At 35.1% G+C, this 16,265-nt stretch overlaps 2 protein-coding genes across 5 annotated transcripts in view; one reads left to right on the forward strand and one right to left on the reverse strand.

The window, feature by feature from the left end:
• Window positions 1-6,411, reverse strand: part of ELP4 (elongator acetyltransferase complex subunit 4) — a 244,084-nt gene extending 237,673 nt beyond the window's left edge. The window contains exon 1 of the mRNA XM_028087751.2: window positions 6,173-6,411. Coding sequence (XP_027943552.1) covers window positions 6,173-6,395 — 223 coding nt within the window. The 5' untranslated portion in view covers window positions 6,396-6,411. The remainder of the gene's footprint in view (window positions 1-6,172) is intronic.
• Window positions 6,412-6,569: 158 nt separating this feature from the next.
• IMMP1L (inner mitochondrial membrane peptidase subunit 1) overlaps window positions 6,570-16,265 on the forward strand; it is a 74,888-nt gene continuing 65,192 nt past the window's right edge. For 2 of the 4 annotated variants that reach the window (XM_028087721.2, XM_028087719.2), the window contains exon 1: window positions 6,575-6,663. The gene's annotated coding sequence lies outside the window, so the exon portion shown is untranslated. Of the gene's footprint in view, window positions 6,664-16,265 lie in introns of all 4 variants that reach the window. The other 2 variants (XM_088017684.1, XM_088017682.1) reach the window with 2 other exon arrangements.

A 16,265-nucleotide genomic window follows, 5' to 3' on the forward strand; every position in this document is an offset into this window, starting at 1 on the left:
ACAACCATAAAGGATCTGAGCAAAAAGATTTTCTCTAAGATTAGATTAAATGTCTACTTTTATAGTTTGTGCTACATATAGACCACTACTAATTTTTTAATCCATTTTGAGCACTTTTTTTAATGCATTTTGAGCCTTTTAAACTACTTTCCAGTTATTTCTCTCTTACATGCAAAAACAAGCATTTAAATACCCAATCACCTTTCTGCGTATATTTAAGACAAACTAATAGATGTACATAACAGATACTGCAGTGTCTAGAGCATGTACTATTAAAAAGTTACCTAGTTTTCTTTCCTTAACCTATTTCTTATAGGAAAGATTTAGATTTCTTATCTAAACATCTCTGGGTCTACATTCATGTAGCCTGAAGTTAAGAATTTATATAAGAATTGTGTAAGACTGTTGAATCACAGATCTGTACTTCTGAAACAAATAACGCAACATATTTTAAGAAAAAAGAAAAAGAAGATAGCAGGAGAGGAAGAATGAAGGGGAGTAAGTCAGAGGGGGAGACGAACCAGGAGAGATGATGGACTCTGAAAAACAAACTGAGGTTTCTGGAGGGGAGGAGGGTGGGGGGATGGGTTAGCCTGGTGATGGGTATTGAGGAGGGCACATTCTGCATGGAGCACTGGGTGTTATGAACAAACAATGAATCATGGAACAGTACACCAAAACAAATTATGTAATATATGGTGATTAACATAACAATAAAAAAATTTAAAAAAAAGAATTTATATAAGGCCTACAACTGAAATAGTTAGATACAGAATTTTTTTTGTGAATGTCATTCACAGTGGGACTTTAAGAACAGATCCAGGAATAGTTTCCCAATTAAAGGAAATGATACCTAGCTCACGTGTCTGGCTCAGAGAGGTACTCAGTAAGAGCTGTTACCATTCTGGCTTATTTTTCATTACAGATATACCATTATTTGATAAATAGGGATCATTATAATAGTAAGAATTAGTAAGAATACTTCCCATTGATGAACTAGTTAAGCAAAGCATTACACAAATGAGAGAAGACTAAAAAGGTAATTTTCTGTCAGAATTATACAAATAATCCAGTTTCAGATAATTCAGGAAATGCCACCTAATTTTAAATCTTATGTACATTAAATTTCTAATGTTCGGAAAATTTGAACATTACTTAAAACAAATGAGGACATTTTAATGACTTTAATCAGACATCTGAATATTCTATCAGGACTTCTCTTACAAAAAGGCAATTATCTTTTTTTCTAAAGGGCTCTATCATGTAAATTCACTAGACTTAAATTTGGATGGCTTAAATAAAGGTTGGTCATTTATTGAAGGTTGGTCATGGGGAATAAGATGAAGCCACCTGATTAACTATTTTAAAAATCAAACTTTTATTCTATGTATGAGGGAAAATGATTTGACATGTACATATATACACATATATAGCAGCAAAGTTCCTCTATTCTTCCAAATTTCAGGGTGACGAGACCTCACATTTCCCTAAAATAACTCTGTATAAGGTATTTTGATATATCTCACGTGATATACTGAGGTTCTAACTGTAAGTAAGTTTGAATGTTTGTAGCCATGTACTCATCAAAAAATAAAAAGCTTCAGCAACCAACCATGACAGGATATCTTGACATGATACATTCAGCCAAAGCTCATTTTAATAGATCTTTAAATTCAGAAATCCATTAGTAATTTTATTTAATTTCAAAAGCAACACCGTTCCAATTAATAGTTCCCAATTAAAATAGACTATCTTTTCCCATTAGTTCACTAAAATGTTTGGCAGGTTAATAGGTAAGGAAGCAATCATCCTATTTCTGTGATAAAACATAAGGAGTAAAATGGTCTTGTTTACGGTCTCCTCTCCTCTTTAATCAGATCTTAGAGAAATCATCAATACATTTAAGTCACTAAGCAAATAAACTCCTGATTTTACTTATAGATCTCCTTAAGAAGTCTATCTCCAGCTTACTAAAAATACAGGTAGAATAGTTTACCAACATACAAGATTATGAGTTTGAAAGCTTGAAGATTCTTTGCAAGTTTGATATTTTAAAGTTTTAATTTCATCAAAATTTACCATTTTAAGAAATAACACTGCATTTTGTCTTAAACTAGAAAAAAAAATCTAATACTTCAGAAAACATTACCAGAAAATTAAGATCTTACTAGGTGACAATTATCTTCTGATTTTAGGATTTTTAAAATATGATGGAAAGGGTTATTTTATTCATGTGAATAGTAACAAAATGATTTTTTAAATTAAAAAAAATTTATTCATTTATTTATTTTTTTGAATAGGTTCCATGCCCAATGTGGAGCTTGAGCCCATGACTCTGAGATGAAGAGTCACATACTCTACCAACTGAGCCAGCCAGGAGCCACAGAAAATTATATTAAAGGGAGAAAATTCAATCCCCATACACTTCCCAAAGCAAATCTCTAATTAAGCTATTAATTAATTTTGGGTGAGCAAGGTCAAATTAATATATTAGGATATAATGACCCAGAAGTGATACCTTACTTTGTAAGGGCCTCTCCTTTTTCAAAGTTACAGAAAGCAAAAGGGAAAAGAAATAAAAGTCATAAAAGATAACAGTGATTTATATCATTCCTTTCTATAAAGGAAAAGTTTTGTATAAAATTATAGAAGGTCATTTTAGGGAAAATGCAATGTACAAAAAGTTCATATCCCTTCCTTTGTTCATAGCAATGTCCTGAACTACTTAATTAATGCCATACCTCAAATTAAATTGCAGTTTATTTCATTAACAAGCCTACTTTTTCTTCTCTCTCTGGGAGGTAGGAAACATCCTGACAACTCTTGATTATCACAACTATTATCTGGGCAAATATAGGAAACAAAATAGAAAAGCTATTAACAGTGAGAATGGTTCTTAAATTACATCAATTTTATATATTGATACAAATAAGCTACATTTTCCTTAAATATATAGCCATCAGTTGCTAAACTATCATAATCACAAAAATAAGGATTACTTTTAATATATAGTCCAAACTCAACGTACATCCCACATTCTAATTAAGATACAGTGGAACAAAGGAAATAAGCCCACCAGTATTTACTTTTTGACATTAGCCTTGAAAATGGCAGCTACCATCAAGCTTCTTTGGAGTATTCTTCCTGGACTCTTCTTTATCCCAAATCCCTATCTTCCCATTCACCTGACTGTCAAAATTGAGTAAATTCCAAACAGCACATAAAATAAGCCAGTCAAACCTGAAGGATGAGGCTGGGGGAGAATTCCCCCAGATTAGACAATATGATCCTAAGATGAGTTACACCTTTTACCCTAGAAAAAAAGAAATTCTGCCAGAATCCCTTATTTACTGTAAACTTTTTGGCGATTCCTGGAAGAAGGGAATTGAAATATTTATATATAGTGTCCTCATATAACAACATAAATGTCCTGGAAGGACAGGGTTGAGAAGCGAGGTTAGAAAACTTACAAGTTGAAAAATTCCAATGTGGTCAACTTGGGAAATGTATATCAATATTTACTAAATTTAAGTTGTCAGAACAAAAGTTTTTGATATGATGTTTAAAAGATGCTGATATAGGGAATTGTCAAATTCATGAAGCACTTGGGAGTAGGAATGGAAATATAAGCATATCTTCAAATGACCAACATTCAATTTGCCTGTATAATATATTTAAAAATATACTTAAATATGTTCTGAATCTATGCTTAAAATTACATTGACATCACAGTGGCAGTAGCAAAATATCACTGCACTGCATGGCAGTGACATTACAATATTTACTTGTTTTACAGTAACCACAGAATAGATTTAGGCAACAATCACAATGTCATAGTATAGTTTCACCCTTCTGATATCATAACATCCTATTATAATTATATCTTGTCACAATATGGTTATATTAGGCTTGTCACAATCTGAGTCCAATTTTTTAGAATAACAATATAATCTGAATTACTTATATTTATGTGTATACACATTAGCAGCCAAATGTTTCACTTCCAAATAATGTTTTAATGAAAAACAAATGAACGGATTTGCTCTACAGAGCCATACAAAATAAACAATAATACAAAAATGCCATTAAGAACTTAACAACTAAAATACTTCTGGACATATTTATTATTCCAAATGTACTAACTCCTATTATAACAACCTCTTCTGTGCACTTTGAGAGTTAACTGTATACATGAAAAACATAGTTCAAAATATCCCCAAACTGAAAACTATTCCAACTATCTTAAACGAACACCAATTTTTAGCATAAGCTTGTTACAGTCAAATACTAGTGTCCCTCACAAGCAAATTTGGAAGATTTTTATATTACAGTTCATGTTTATATCACTGTAGAAACACTTACGAAGGTGCTTTAGGTTAACTTTTTGGTGGGTGCTTTGACTCACTTAAATCATTAGTCTTAGGTTTGATAAATGCTTAAAGCCACTTCAAAAGAGTTCTCAAAAATTTGAAACAGCTGTAGCATAGTGCAGAATACTAAATTTGAAGCCTAAAGATCAGCCTACACTGTCTCTAGTTTTATGATTCTGTTCATGTCACTATATCTAAGTCTGTTTCTAGAGCTCACACATAAGTCATCCTACCCTTACCCCTTCCAATATCTCTCGTTCAGGTTTTTTTTCCTACACATTTCTCTTCCAACCAAGAACTTAATGAGGATCAACTATGTGCCAGGAACTGTGCTAGGCAAATTTTGTTATTCTAATAAGAAAATGAAGGTATAAATGTCAGAAATGTGACCTTTTCGCTTGAAGAGATTCAGGATCAAATGAATGAAGTTACATATCCCCATTGAATTAGGGGGAAAAAAAAACAGTAAGGACTAGGAACAGCTTCCAAACTTTAAGTTCAAATATAGGATGACACCAAGTAAAGCTCAACAGGGAAAAAAGCTGGGATAAATATTTGTTAACTAGATATTTTGGATCATTTGTTTTCAGTACCATGCAATTTAGGAAAGCAAGACTTGAAACAATTACATGAAAATACTTAAATTTGTGTAGAAATAACCAGGATCCAGTTAAGAACATGACATAACAGAGGCAAGAAGCTGTGCTTTCTCACAGGTTGCTTGCCCTGTCAATTTCCTTTGCACTAAACCTATACGAAAAGTGTACCTTGAGGGGCAAAAATACAGAGAGAAATTTCAAGTGTAGTACAAGAACAAGCAATGGCATTTGTAATATTTTATGAAAGTGTACAAGACTTAACTGACACATATCACACACTATATAGAAGTTATGAAATATAAACATAGACCAATTTTAATGAAGCAACATTCTGATAGTAATTAACTAATTTACAAGCTCTATTAACACAGCAGCTCTGTCCTATCAATCTAATGTGGTCAATCTTTGCAACATAACAGTTATGAAACAAGCTATTCTTCAGCAGGCTTCTCATGAAAAATTGCAGAGATTATACAGGAAAGCCTAAGAACTGGACTTCTTTTTTCTCATTAAAATGTGAATTAACTTTAAACATATCGTTTGCAATGTAACTCTAGGAAGCAAAATATACAGAGAAAAAATTAACAAAATATATACACATATATTTAACGCAGATACTGGTATGACCATCAGTATCAACAGTCTTTAACTACTTTGTACCCACATAATTCTTTAACATCCATTCTCTTAAACCCAAGAGTTTGTTTGAAGATTCAGAACCAGGAAATAAGCAGCCTGGCGGTGAAAGAGGGGAAGTTATTTTTTTCAGCATTTTCTAATGAAGCCCATCTCTCACAATGACACAAACTTTCGTAGGTTAGGCGAAACCACAAGCTACCTGGGGTTGGCAGAAGGGTGCAATCAGAGACCAGGAGGTGATCCTGGAGTTGAAGGCCAAACCGTCTCCAAATATTAATGATTCCCCCTTACTAGGTAGTATTTCTAGATAAAACCATGTAGGGATCCCGTTGTAACCTAGAAAAGGCTGGTGGGCCAGAAACACAGTCGAAAGTGGGAGCAATAACAGCATTTAGGAGTCTCCATGCAACCTTTCCTCCCCTCCATCTCTATCAGACCGGACTATCCTCTCCAAGTCCGAAGGCTGAGGGGCCAGAGAGAAATATGAGGTTAGGGTGGCTTTCCTGGCAGGTGCCCTCCCTAAGTTTTCCCTCTCTTGAGCCCACATCTCCGTTCTGAACCGACCTAGGAGCTGGTCCAGGGCTGGGAGCCCGGTAGATACCAGCAGCTGTCCATTCCGCACCGACGGTCGTGTGCCCGCGATGGACACCAGTCGAGAACAGCCGCTGTCGGTACCGCTTGCTCTAGGACCCTTCCTCTGGAAACTGGTGACGTTGTTCTTGCTGGTTGTAGCCACTATAGATCCAGTACTCCCAGCGCCGGTGCCGCAGGTCGCCACTGCCGCCATCTTGGAGCTTCCCGCGTTGACCCAATAGGAACTCTGGGAACTCAAGCAGCCGGCCTGTCAGAGCCAGCCCCAAACACCCGCCTCCTTGCCCACGATCACCGCTCCCGTGGCCAATAGGATTGAGAGCTCTCCTCCGAGTAAACCAATCGCAAGGAGTATTGCTGAAAAGTGCGCTATACGTGGGTACCGCGGACTTCTGCTGGGCCCAGGTGAGAAAGGCCCACCTGAGTCCTGGGTGAGAGTGTTGCTTGGTTCTTTGGGGCTAGAGGTGGGTAAGATCATTTAACATTTTTCTCGTTTTGGGTGTCTTCATTCACGCAGAGTTAAAGAAGAGGCTAGTGGAGCGACATATCCAGTAACTACCAATGGGAACTTGCACCTTTCTTCGCTCCTTAGGAAAAAGGAAAGATACTTTCCCCCGCCCCTTTCTTTTCTGATTTCTGAGAGAAAATTCATTCCGCCTTTACCATCAGGTTTTTGTTTGTTTGTTTTGTTTTTTGTTTTTCTCGGAATGGTTGTGTTATATTGAAGAAATTGGAACTCTTACTAAGAGTTGCTTGCTGAGCATCTGGGCACAGTTCGACAGTTCAGTGGCAGGCAGGTGGGTTGGATTTAGACCTTAAGAGGGAAAACTTGAGCTTTGAGGCGATTTGGTTTTCCTGTCTCAAACAGCAAATGACAAAATGTACTTCTTTGACAAGTCCCCGTGAGAAGCTTTCGTTAATTTTAATTAGTGCTTCTGGAAGTCTTGGGGCGCGTTACCATAAGTAGTGTGAATGACAAGTGTTACTCTGACAACCTTGTTCACACATTTAATTGTCATTTGCTGTTAAGGCAGCTGCAAAGAACAGAAGATACTTTAGGTCTCTTTCCCCCAAAAAACTGGTATCAGATGTGTATGTACTTTATTTTCCTAGTGATTTGTGAACTCTGAATTGAGAGCTTTTTTATTAGCATAGGAATTTTATGTGCGGAAAAAACATGTCATTTAGAGCTGTGTCTTTGGATTTAAAACTTTTTAAAAAAGAGCTGTGTGGAGGAGTAAGTGATTTTTAAAGGTATTCATGATTGACAAATGTCTAAAAACTCCCAAATCGTGCCTGCGCTACTGAATTACTGGTTTTGACAGTGATCTATGATATTTTAAAAATATATCTATCCAAACCTCATTGAAATTCTTGCCAGTGAATTGTTTTAAATTTCAGTGACTTGTTAAAACTTTTTGGCTGATTCTGTTTGATAAATTGCAATTAGTTTTGTGAAATAGTGGCTGGTGGGTTTTGTTTTTGTATTTAAAGTAAAATCTTAAGAAAATAAGACAAACCACCTTACTATTTAGCAATGTACCAACTGGAAAGCTTAATCAGGGTTTATATGCTTTCATTTAGAACCTTTCCTCAGTATAAATTTGTAATCTAAATTATTCAATAAATAGCTGTTGAGTGCTTACTGTCTGCTTAGACCTAATGTGTCACTTTAGGCCTATAAAGTAAAAAATGTTCTCATTTGGGGGAGATAAGATTAACACATAGAAAACAGCATAGCGCTTAAAGTGAACACATTGGACAATATGTGCTAATTTTTTCCTGCAGTGTGTAAGTGCTGAGAAGATCAAAACAAAAAGGGACAAAACAGTCTAACTTCAAATGGAAACTTCTTGGATATTTTTGCTGCTTGGAAAAATTTGAAATAGTAATGAAATTTTATAGGCTTCTTTACTACATATTCCCTTGTTTCCTCTCCATTTACTTTGTCCTTTAGTTTTCTAAAAGTGGTGGTATGATGCTTTGTTTATGGTATTACTAGAACTGAAGAATTTTTTTTCAACTTTATAATTCAGAAAGCATGCCATATATGCACAACAAGGCATTCTTGAAATGATGTATCTTTCGTATAACATTATCATAGAATAAATTTATTTAATCTGTCTTAATTTTTTTACAAAGACAAAACTTTTGCCTTCAAAGCAAATAATGCCAAATACTTGGATTTACAAGTATGTAGAGTTGAATATAAAACATTGGAATAAATGAGGTATTTGTGGAAAGGGTATGTTTAGGTGTGGTGTTAATAATGATTAAAAACAACTTAATAATTAACAATTATTTACTGAGCACATACTAAATCCCAGGGAGTGTGCTAAGCATTCAGGTTATAGGAGAAAGGATACTTAGTCTCTTTTTTCCTTGAGTTCATAGTTGGGGGAGGTAGGTGGGTAAATAGGATAATAAAGTATATTATAAGTGCTATGGAGGACATGCAGAATACCTAACTTGGACTGAGAGAAAGGAGAGTCGCCTTGGGAAGCTTCTCCTGAGGGGGACGTTTAACCTGTGTGATGAAGGAAGTGTAAAAGATGAGGGCATAATAGACCATGGAAGCCATTACAGAGAACGGGGAGACTATTCCTTCAAATCTGCTCTCACTGCTTCTGTGCAAGTAGTTCTCATGATTTACACATAGTGCTAAGAAGAGACTGGAGAAGTTAGACAAAGGTCTAACTGATTTTTTTTTTAAGGTTGTGGCTCTTGTTTTTTTGTAAAAATAATAGGAAATGGGAAATTATTGAAAATTTTTAAGTAAAGCAACAACATAACGATCATATTTGATTGTTAGGTTTTGACTAAGAGTTTACCAGAAGAGAATGGATTGGCTGACTGTGGTTGGGATAAAAAGCATGGAATGAATTAAGAGATTACTATGAGGAGTAGAACTGATGTGACCAAGGAAAGTTGACAGGAGGAATCAGAGATGACTAACAAATTTCTGAGCAGGTTTGTGGATGGCAGAGGATAAAGAATAAAGGAAAACAGAATTTTGTAGTTATGGTGTTGGTTATTTTAGGGAATGGGAGATGATAAAATGAGTTTTTGGAATCTGTTTTTGAATATGTTTTTTTTTTTAAGATTTTATTTATTTGACAGTGAGAGAGGGAACACAAGCAGGGGGAGTGGGAGAGGGAGAAGCAGGCTTTCTGCAGAGCAGGGAGCCCAGTGCGGGGCTCCATCCCAGGACCCTGAGATCATGACCTGAGCCGAAGGCAGTCGCTTACCGACTGAGCCACCCAGGTGCCCCTGTTTTGAATATGTTTAATTGGAGGTACCCTAGGAGCATCCAAGTAGAGATGTCCAATAATACTGGGCTATGTGAGAGAGGGATCTGTAGATGAAACATACAGATTTGAAATTAATTAGTACATGATGGGAGTTTACCCCAAGGGATGGATAAACTCACCAAGGAAATGTATACTTTAAAATGAGAAGAAAAAAGGACCAAGAATAAACTTTGGGGAACATAACATTTAAAACCTGGGCAGAGAAAAAGAAAGTAAAATAAGAATTGGAAAGTGTTTATTTTATTTAGTAATACTGTTTTGCAGGCTTTGTTAAAGGAATATTTGATGGAGTAGTAAACTGAAAAGTCAAATAATTGTATTTAGAATTGAATGGCAAGTGAAGTTGAATATTCCATAAAAATAGACCACTTTACATTTTAGAAAGCTTTGCTATGAAGGGGGATAGAGGGAGATGACAAACATTTAAGGGAGGAGTTTTGTTGTTAAAGAGAGAAAACAAGGCACTGGAAAATAATTCTAGACAGTTGTTAAAGAAAAGGACCTAAATGAGATAGAAGGAATGTCAATGGTAGCACAGGAGAAGGATCAGTATTTGAAAGGCTGGGGGGACAATTCAATGGCTAAACAGTATAAATGAAAATAAGCTCTTTTCCCTCCTTTCTGCCATTAAATCGTGGAGTCCTTAAGACCATTTTCTCTTTTTAGTCCATATCCTTACTTTTATCTGGTCCAATTACCTCAGTTACTATTTATATATCAATGACGAACATGTATAGTCCAGGTCACTTCTCTGACCTCCAGAATTATAAATTCACATATTTACCAGTTTCTTGAAATTCTTAGAGGGGCTTCAAACTCAATGCCGCAGACTGAACTTCCTCTTGTGTTTTGTATCTCAGTGAATGATAGGACCATTTTCCAGAATTAGTTGCCTAAGACAAGGAACCTCACTACCCTCAGGTCCTCTCTCAAGCATCATTCTTCCATTTCCGTTACATTACCAAGACCTATGGAGTTTACTTCTTAAGAGCTTTCTAATCCATTCTGAGACTATAGCCCTCATTTTAGTTCACCTGCAGTATATTCTTCATTCAAGAGCCATCCTAATCCTGTCAAAATAGAGGCCTGATAATATAAAAACAATACTTATTAAGCACTTGCATGTAGTTCCCTCCGTTTGCCTCTCTAGCCACATCACTCTGTAAATTTCCTCTCTGCACTCTAGCATTTACTTATTCTCTCATGTTCTCTTCCTCCAAAAGGCCACTAGTTAACTTCTGCTTAACTTTCAAATCTCTATTCAGCCTACACATTCTCAGTAAAGCCATCTCTTCTTGCTATCAAGATGAAATCAGCTCCAGGGCACCTGGGTGGCTCAGCTTGTTGAGTGCCTGACTCTTGATTTCGGCTCAGGTCATGATCTCAGGATTGTGAGATTGAGCCCTGTGTCAGGCTCCATGTCTGGCATGGAGCTTAAGATTCTCTCTCTTCCCTCTCCCTTTGCCCTTCCTGTCCCACACGTGTGCACACTTGCTCCCTCTCTCTCTCTCAAAAAAAAAAAAAGAAAAAAACCAGCTCCTATATATCAACAACGAATGAGTGGAATTGGAAATTAAAAACACAATGTCATTTACATTAGTATCCAAAAAATTAAATATTTAGGCATAAATCTAAAAAAAGATATGTACAAGATCTATATAAGGAAAACTACAAAATACAAAATTCTGATGAACATAATCAAAGACTAAATAAATGGAAAGATATTCCATGTTTATGGATAGGAGACTCAGTGTCAAGATGTCAGTCTTCCCAAATTGATCTATAGACTCAAATGCCATCCCAATCAAAATCCCAGGAAGCTATTTTATGAATATCGACAAGCTGATTTTGAAGTTTATATGGAGAGGGAGGCAAAAGACCCAGAATAGCAAACACAATATTGAAGGAAAAGAACAAAGTTGGAGAACTGAAACTACCTGACTTCCAAGACTTACTTAAAGCCACAGTAATTAAGACAGTGTGGTATTGGAAAAAGAGTAGACAAATAGATCAGTGGAACATAATAGAGTACCCAGAAATAGATTCACATAATCTACTGATCTTTGACAAATGAGCAAAGACAACACAATGAAGCAAAGACAGTCTTTTCAGCAAATGGTGCTGGAACAACATACACATGGCAAGGAAAAAAAAGAGAAAGAATCTAGGCATAGACTTTACATCCTTCACAGAAATTAACTCTAGTGGACCACGTATCTAAACATAAAATGCAAAACTATAAAACTAGAAGATAACATAGGAGAAAACCTAGAGAACCTTGGGTATCTGATGCTTTTTTAGATACAATACCAAAGATGTGATCCATGAAAGAAATAATTGATTAGCTTGACTTCATTAAAATTAAAAACGCTTGCTCTGTGAGAGACAATGTCAAGAGAATGAAAAGAAAAGCCACAAACTGGGAGAAAATTTTTGCAAATGTTATAGCTGATAAAATATTGTTATCCGGAATATACAAAGAACTCTTTAAAACTCAACAATAAATAGCCTGATTTAAAAATGGGCCAAAGACCTTAACAGACATTTGATCAAAGAAGACATACAGAAGGCAAAAAGCAAATGAAAGGATGCTTCACATCATATGTCATCAGAGAAATGCAAATTTAAACAGCATTGAGATACTGCTGCACACCTACTAGAGGGGCCAGTGAAGCACTGACAACACCAAAAGCTGATGAGAATGTGGAAGAACAGAAACTTTCGTACATTGCTGATGAAAACGCAAAATGGTACAGCCATTTGGGAAGACAGTTTGGAGATTTCTGACAAAGCTAAACATGCTCTTACCCTATCCTCCAGCAGTCATGCTCTTATACATTTACCCAAAGAAATTGAAAACATCCACATAAAGACTTGCACATGGATGTGTATAGCAACTTTATTCATAATTACCAAAACTTGGAAGCAACCAAGATGTCCCTCAGTAAGCAAATGGATAAAGTGTGGTATATGCAGACAATGGAATATTATTCAGTGCTAAAAACAAATGAGCTATTAAGCTATGAAAAGACATGGAGGAACCTTAAATGCAAATTACTAAGTGAAAGAAATCAATTAGAAAGAGCTACATATTGATTCCACCTCTATGGAATTCAGGAAGAGTCAAAACTGTGGAGACAGTAAAAAGATCAATGGTTGCCAGAGGTGGTTGAGGGGAGAGATGAATAAGCAGAGCACAGAGAATTTTTAGGGCAGTGAAAGTGTTCTGTATGATGGATATGTCATTATACTTTTGTCCAAACCCATAGAATATACAGCACCAAAAGTGAATCCTAATGTCAACTGTGGACTTTGGGTGATAATGATGTATCAATGTAGGTTCATCCTTGGTAAAAAATGTGTTGTTCTGGTGAGTGACATTGATAATGGCTATATGTTTGTGGAGTCAGGAGTATGTGGGAAATTTCTGTATCTTTCTCTCAATTTTATTTTAACTCTAAAACTGCTTTAATATGAAATTAGCTGTATAAAATTCCAGTCTGAGGATTCCATAGACAACATGTATATCACCCTTATTGCCACATAGTGGGACAATTTTCATAACGGTTCCAACAAGTTGGTATTCTGAGAAGTCTTCAAATATAATTGAAAGACTGCAGCAACCCACTTAAGGTATACCAAAAAACATGTTGGTCATGGTAAGCAATCAGCATCTCATGACTGAAATGGGCACTCTCCAATTGGTCTTTCAGTGGCTTCTGAGATGTAGGGTCTGTATACCATTGTGACTATGCAGGTGAACCATATTAACAGAGATATTGTGAAGGCTTACTGTAGGGTCTGATGGTGTTCTGGCAGCATGATTGAATGAATAAATGTCAAGGTCATGCCTGTACAGAGGGAGTTCTTGGACCCCATGTAATCTCATTTTGCTTCCTTTTAGTACACTCACAAAGAGAAACCAAAGTCCTGATTTGCTTTACCTGTTTCTGTACTTTATGTAGATGAAGCCATACACTGTTTACTCTTGTGTTTGACTTCTTTTGCTCATTATATTTGTGAAATGATTGGTACTAATTTGTACAGATGTGGATTATTTATTGCTTTATAGTACTGTCTAAATATATCACAATTCATTATTCATTCTGCTTTGAAAGGGATTTGGCTAGTTTACTATTGGTGGCCAAATATCTTTCTAACATGGTTGTACCAATTTACGCTCTTACCAGGAATGTTTGAGAATTTCAGTTGCCTGTCATCCTTACCAACAGTTAATATTTTTTTCTTACTTTAGCCTTTCTGAAGGGTTGTGGTATGACATTGTCATTTGGATTTGGAGTGATTTTTACTCATTAATCAGTGAGTTAAGCTAAAGATTCTCTCTCTTTTTAATGAGTAATTAACGAGTAATGAGAACAAGTACTCATAAATACTTGTTCATATGCTGTTGGCCATTTAGATAAACCTCTTATGTGAGGAGTCTGTGTCTTAGCTAATTTTTTTAAAAGTTGGATTGTTGGATTTTCTAGATTTTTAGGAGTCCTTTTATATTTTGGGTAAAAGTCCATTTGGGAATAAATATATTACAAATATCTTTTCTTAGGCTGTGACTTGCCTTTTCATATTCTTTTTAAAAATTTAAGTAATCTCTACACTCATCATGGGGCTCAAACTTACAGCCCCAAGATCAAGAGTCACATGCTCCACCAACTGAGCCAGCTAGACATGCCCCACCTTTTCATATTTAGTTTTTCATGTTTAGTCAGAATATATTCTGATGTATCAGTTTTTTGCTTTATAGCTAAGTTTGCCTACTCCAAGATTCCAAAGATGATCTCAGTGTTTTCTTCTAAAAGCCCTGATGTTTACTTTTTAAATATTTGAATCTGCATTCTGCCAGAATTGATTTTTTTTTTTCCATTGGTGTGAGGCAGGGGTAAAGGTATATTTGTTTTTCCTATATAGATAGCCTGTTGACCTACCACCATTTATTGAAAAAACAATTCTTTCATTGCTATATAGAATCATAACTCTTTCAATAAATAAAGTGACACTGATTAGGTAGATTACTTTTTGGACTCTCCATTCCTTTGTTTAGTTTGTGATTTTTCAGGTTCTTCAGAAGGATGACTTTTGTTTCTTTGTTTTAACTACCTGTACTGCTCTGTGCTCAAGCTAAATCAGTAAAAATAAGAAACCTTTTGGTATTTTTTTTTTTTTACAAGTTTGGCTCTTCAGCAAAATCTCTTTACTTCTCTTCATTCTGTAGAGCCTTCACATAATTGTTTTTTGTATTTTGTCTTGAGTTTATGGTTGTTATCTATGGGAGAGTTTGTTATGAGCTTACTTTCACTATACTAGAAGCAGCTTTTACTACCTTTTTAATGACTGTAATTACTGATATTATTTGTGTTTCTTTTCCTTTTTTTTCATTGTTAGGTTAGCGAGGGATTTTTCATTTTTATTCTTTTTCTAAAAACCCTACATTTGGCTTTAAAATTTTCTCTTTTATGTTTACTTTTTTATTTTGTCAATTACTGCTCTTTTTTTTTTTTCCTCTACACTCACTAGTTTTGATTGGCTGAGATTTTGGTTTTTTTCCCCTTTGTGATAAAAGCTTAATTCATTGATTTTCTTCTTTTTCTAATATACTGTTTTATAGTTAAGGATATAATTTCTCTAAGCACTGCTCTAGCTACGTCCTACAATTTTTAACATTTTATATTTTCATCAACATTTATTTCAAAATATTTTCTGTTTTTTGTTTTGATTTCTTCACTGACCCATGAATTTTTTAGGACATTTTAAGAATGCTGAAATAACTAATTACATTGGATGCCAGGAAAGCAGGTATAATCTGGGACTGTCCAGGGCACATGAGTACTTATGTTCATCCTAATTTTAGTGGATGTTTAAATATAAACAGAAAACTGGGGAGTTTAAAATTAAAATTTAAAAATCTATTGTATAATCATGTCTTCAGTGTAATAAGGTAGATGTGTCAAAAGGTAAACATGTTTTGGTTCAAGGAGATTTGTTAAGTAAATGTATCTATAAGATATTTTTAGTGGTAAACACTAGAACACTAAAAATTTTTAGTGATAAAGAAAAAGAAATTCCAGAACTAGAATGGCCCAGTATTGGAATATCTCCTAAACTGGGACTATTCTTTATTTTTGTGTGTAACCCCAGGAAGGAGTTGAACAACTACTGACTGGTGTCAGGTGTTCCTTTCGTGTGTCAACTTGAGGACTCTCATAAGCATAAAGATGTTGTGTTAATCTAAGCCTGTGTGTTCTGATTATCATGGACATTTCTAGTGAGATGTGATCAGTTCATTTTCAGTATGAATAATTATGGAAGTCCAGGGAAAGGCCATATATTTAAAACCATTCCATTTGAAGCTTCTTACATCTGATTTTGCAGGGAGTGTCACACAGACTAGTGAAGCTCCCCTGTAAAGAAATATATAATTCTTGGTACAGTGAATAGTGTTAAGAGAGGGAAATATATTATTTTGGACTGCTGCTTTCTAGTTTAAGAGTCTGAATGTGAAGTATGTTTATACTTTATATACTGGATGTGAAGTTTCTTGCAGTATAAGGTGAAAATTAAAAATCCGAGCAAACATTTTCCTTGTTAACTCAGAACTAAATTGGAGCCACCTATTATACTACTTCTTAAAACTTTTTCGTCGTGATTCTTGTTCCATATAATTATTCTTACTTTCTTTAAGTTATATTTTCTTAGGAAACACTCTTTATGATTTTTTTAATTTTGATAGCATTAATTAA

The sequence above is a fragment of the Eumetopias jubatus genome, unplaced genomic scaffold (genome assembly GCF_037043125.1).
Source record: "Eumetopias jubatus isolate StellerSeaLion01/CBP00866 unplaced genomic scaffold, mEumJub1_p1.0 scaffold_13, whole genome shotgun sequence".
Lineage (NCBI taxonomy): Eukaryota > Metazoa > Chordata > Mammalia > Carnivora > Otariidae > Eumetopias > Eumetopias jubatus.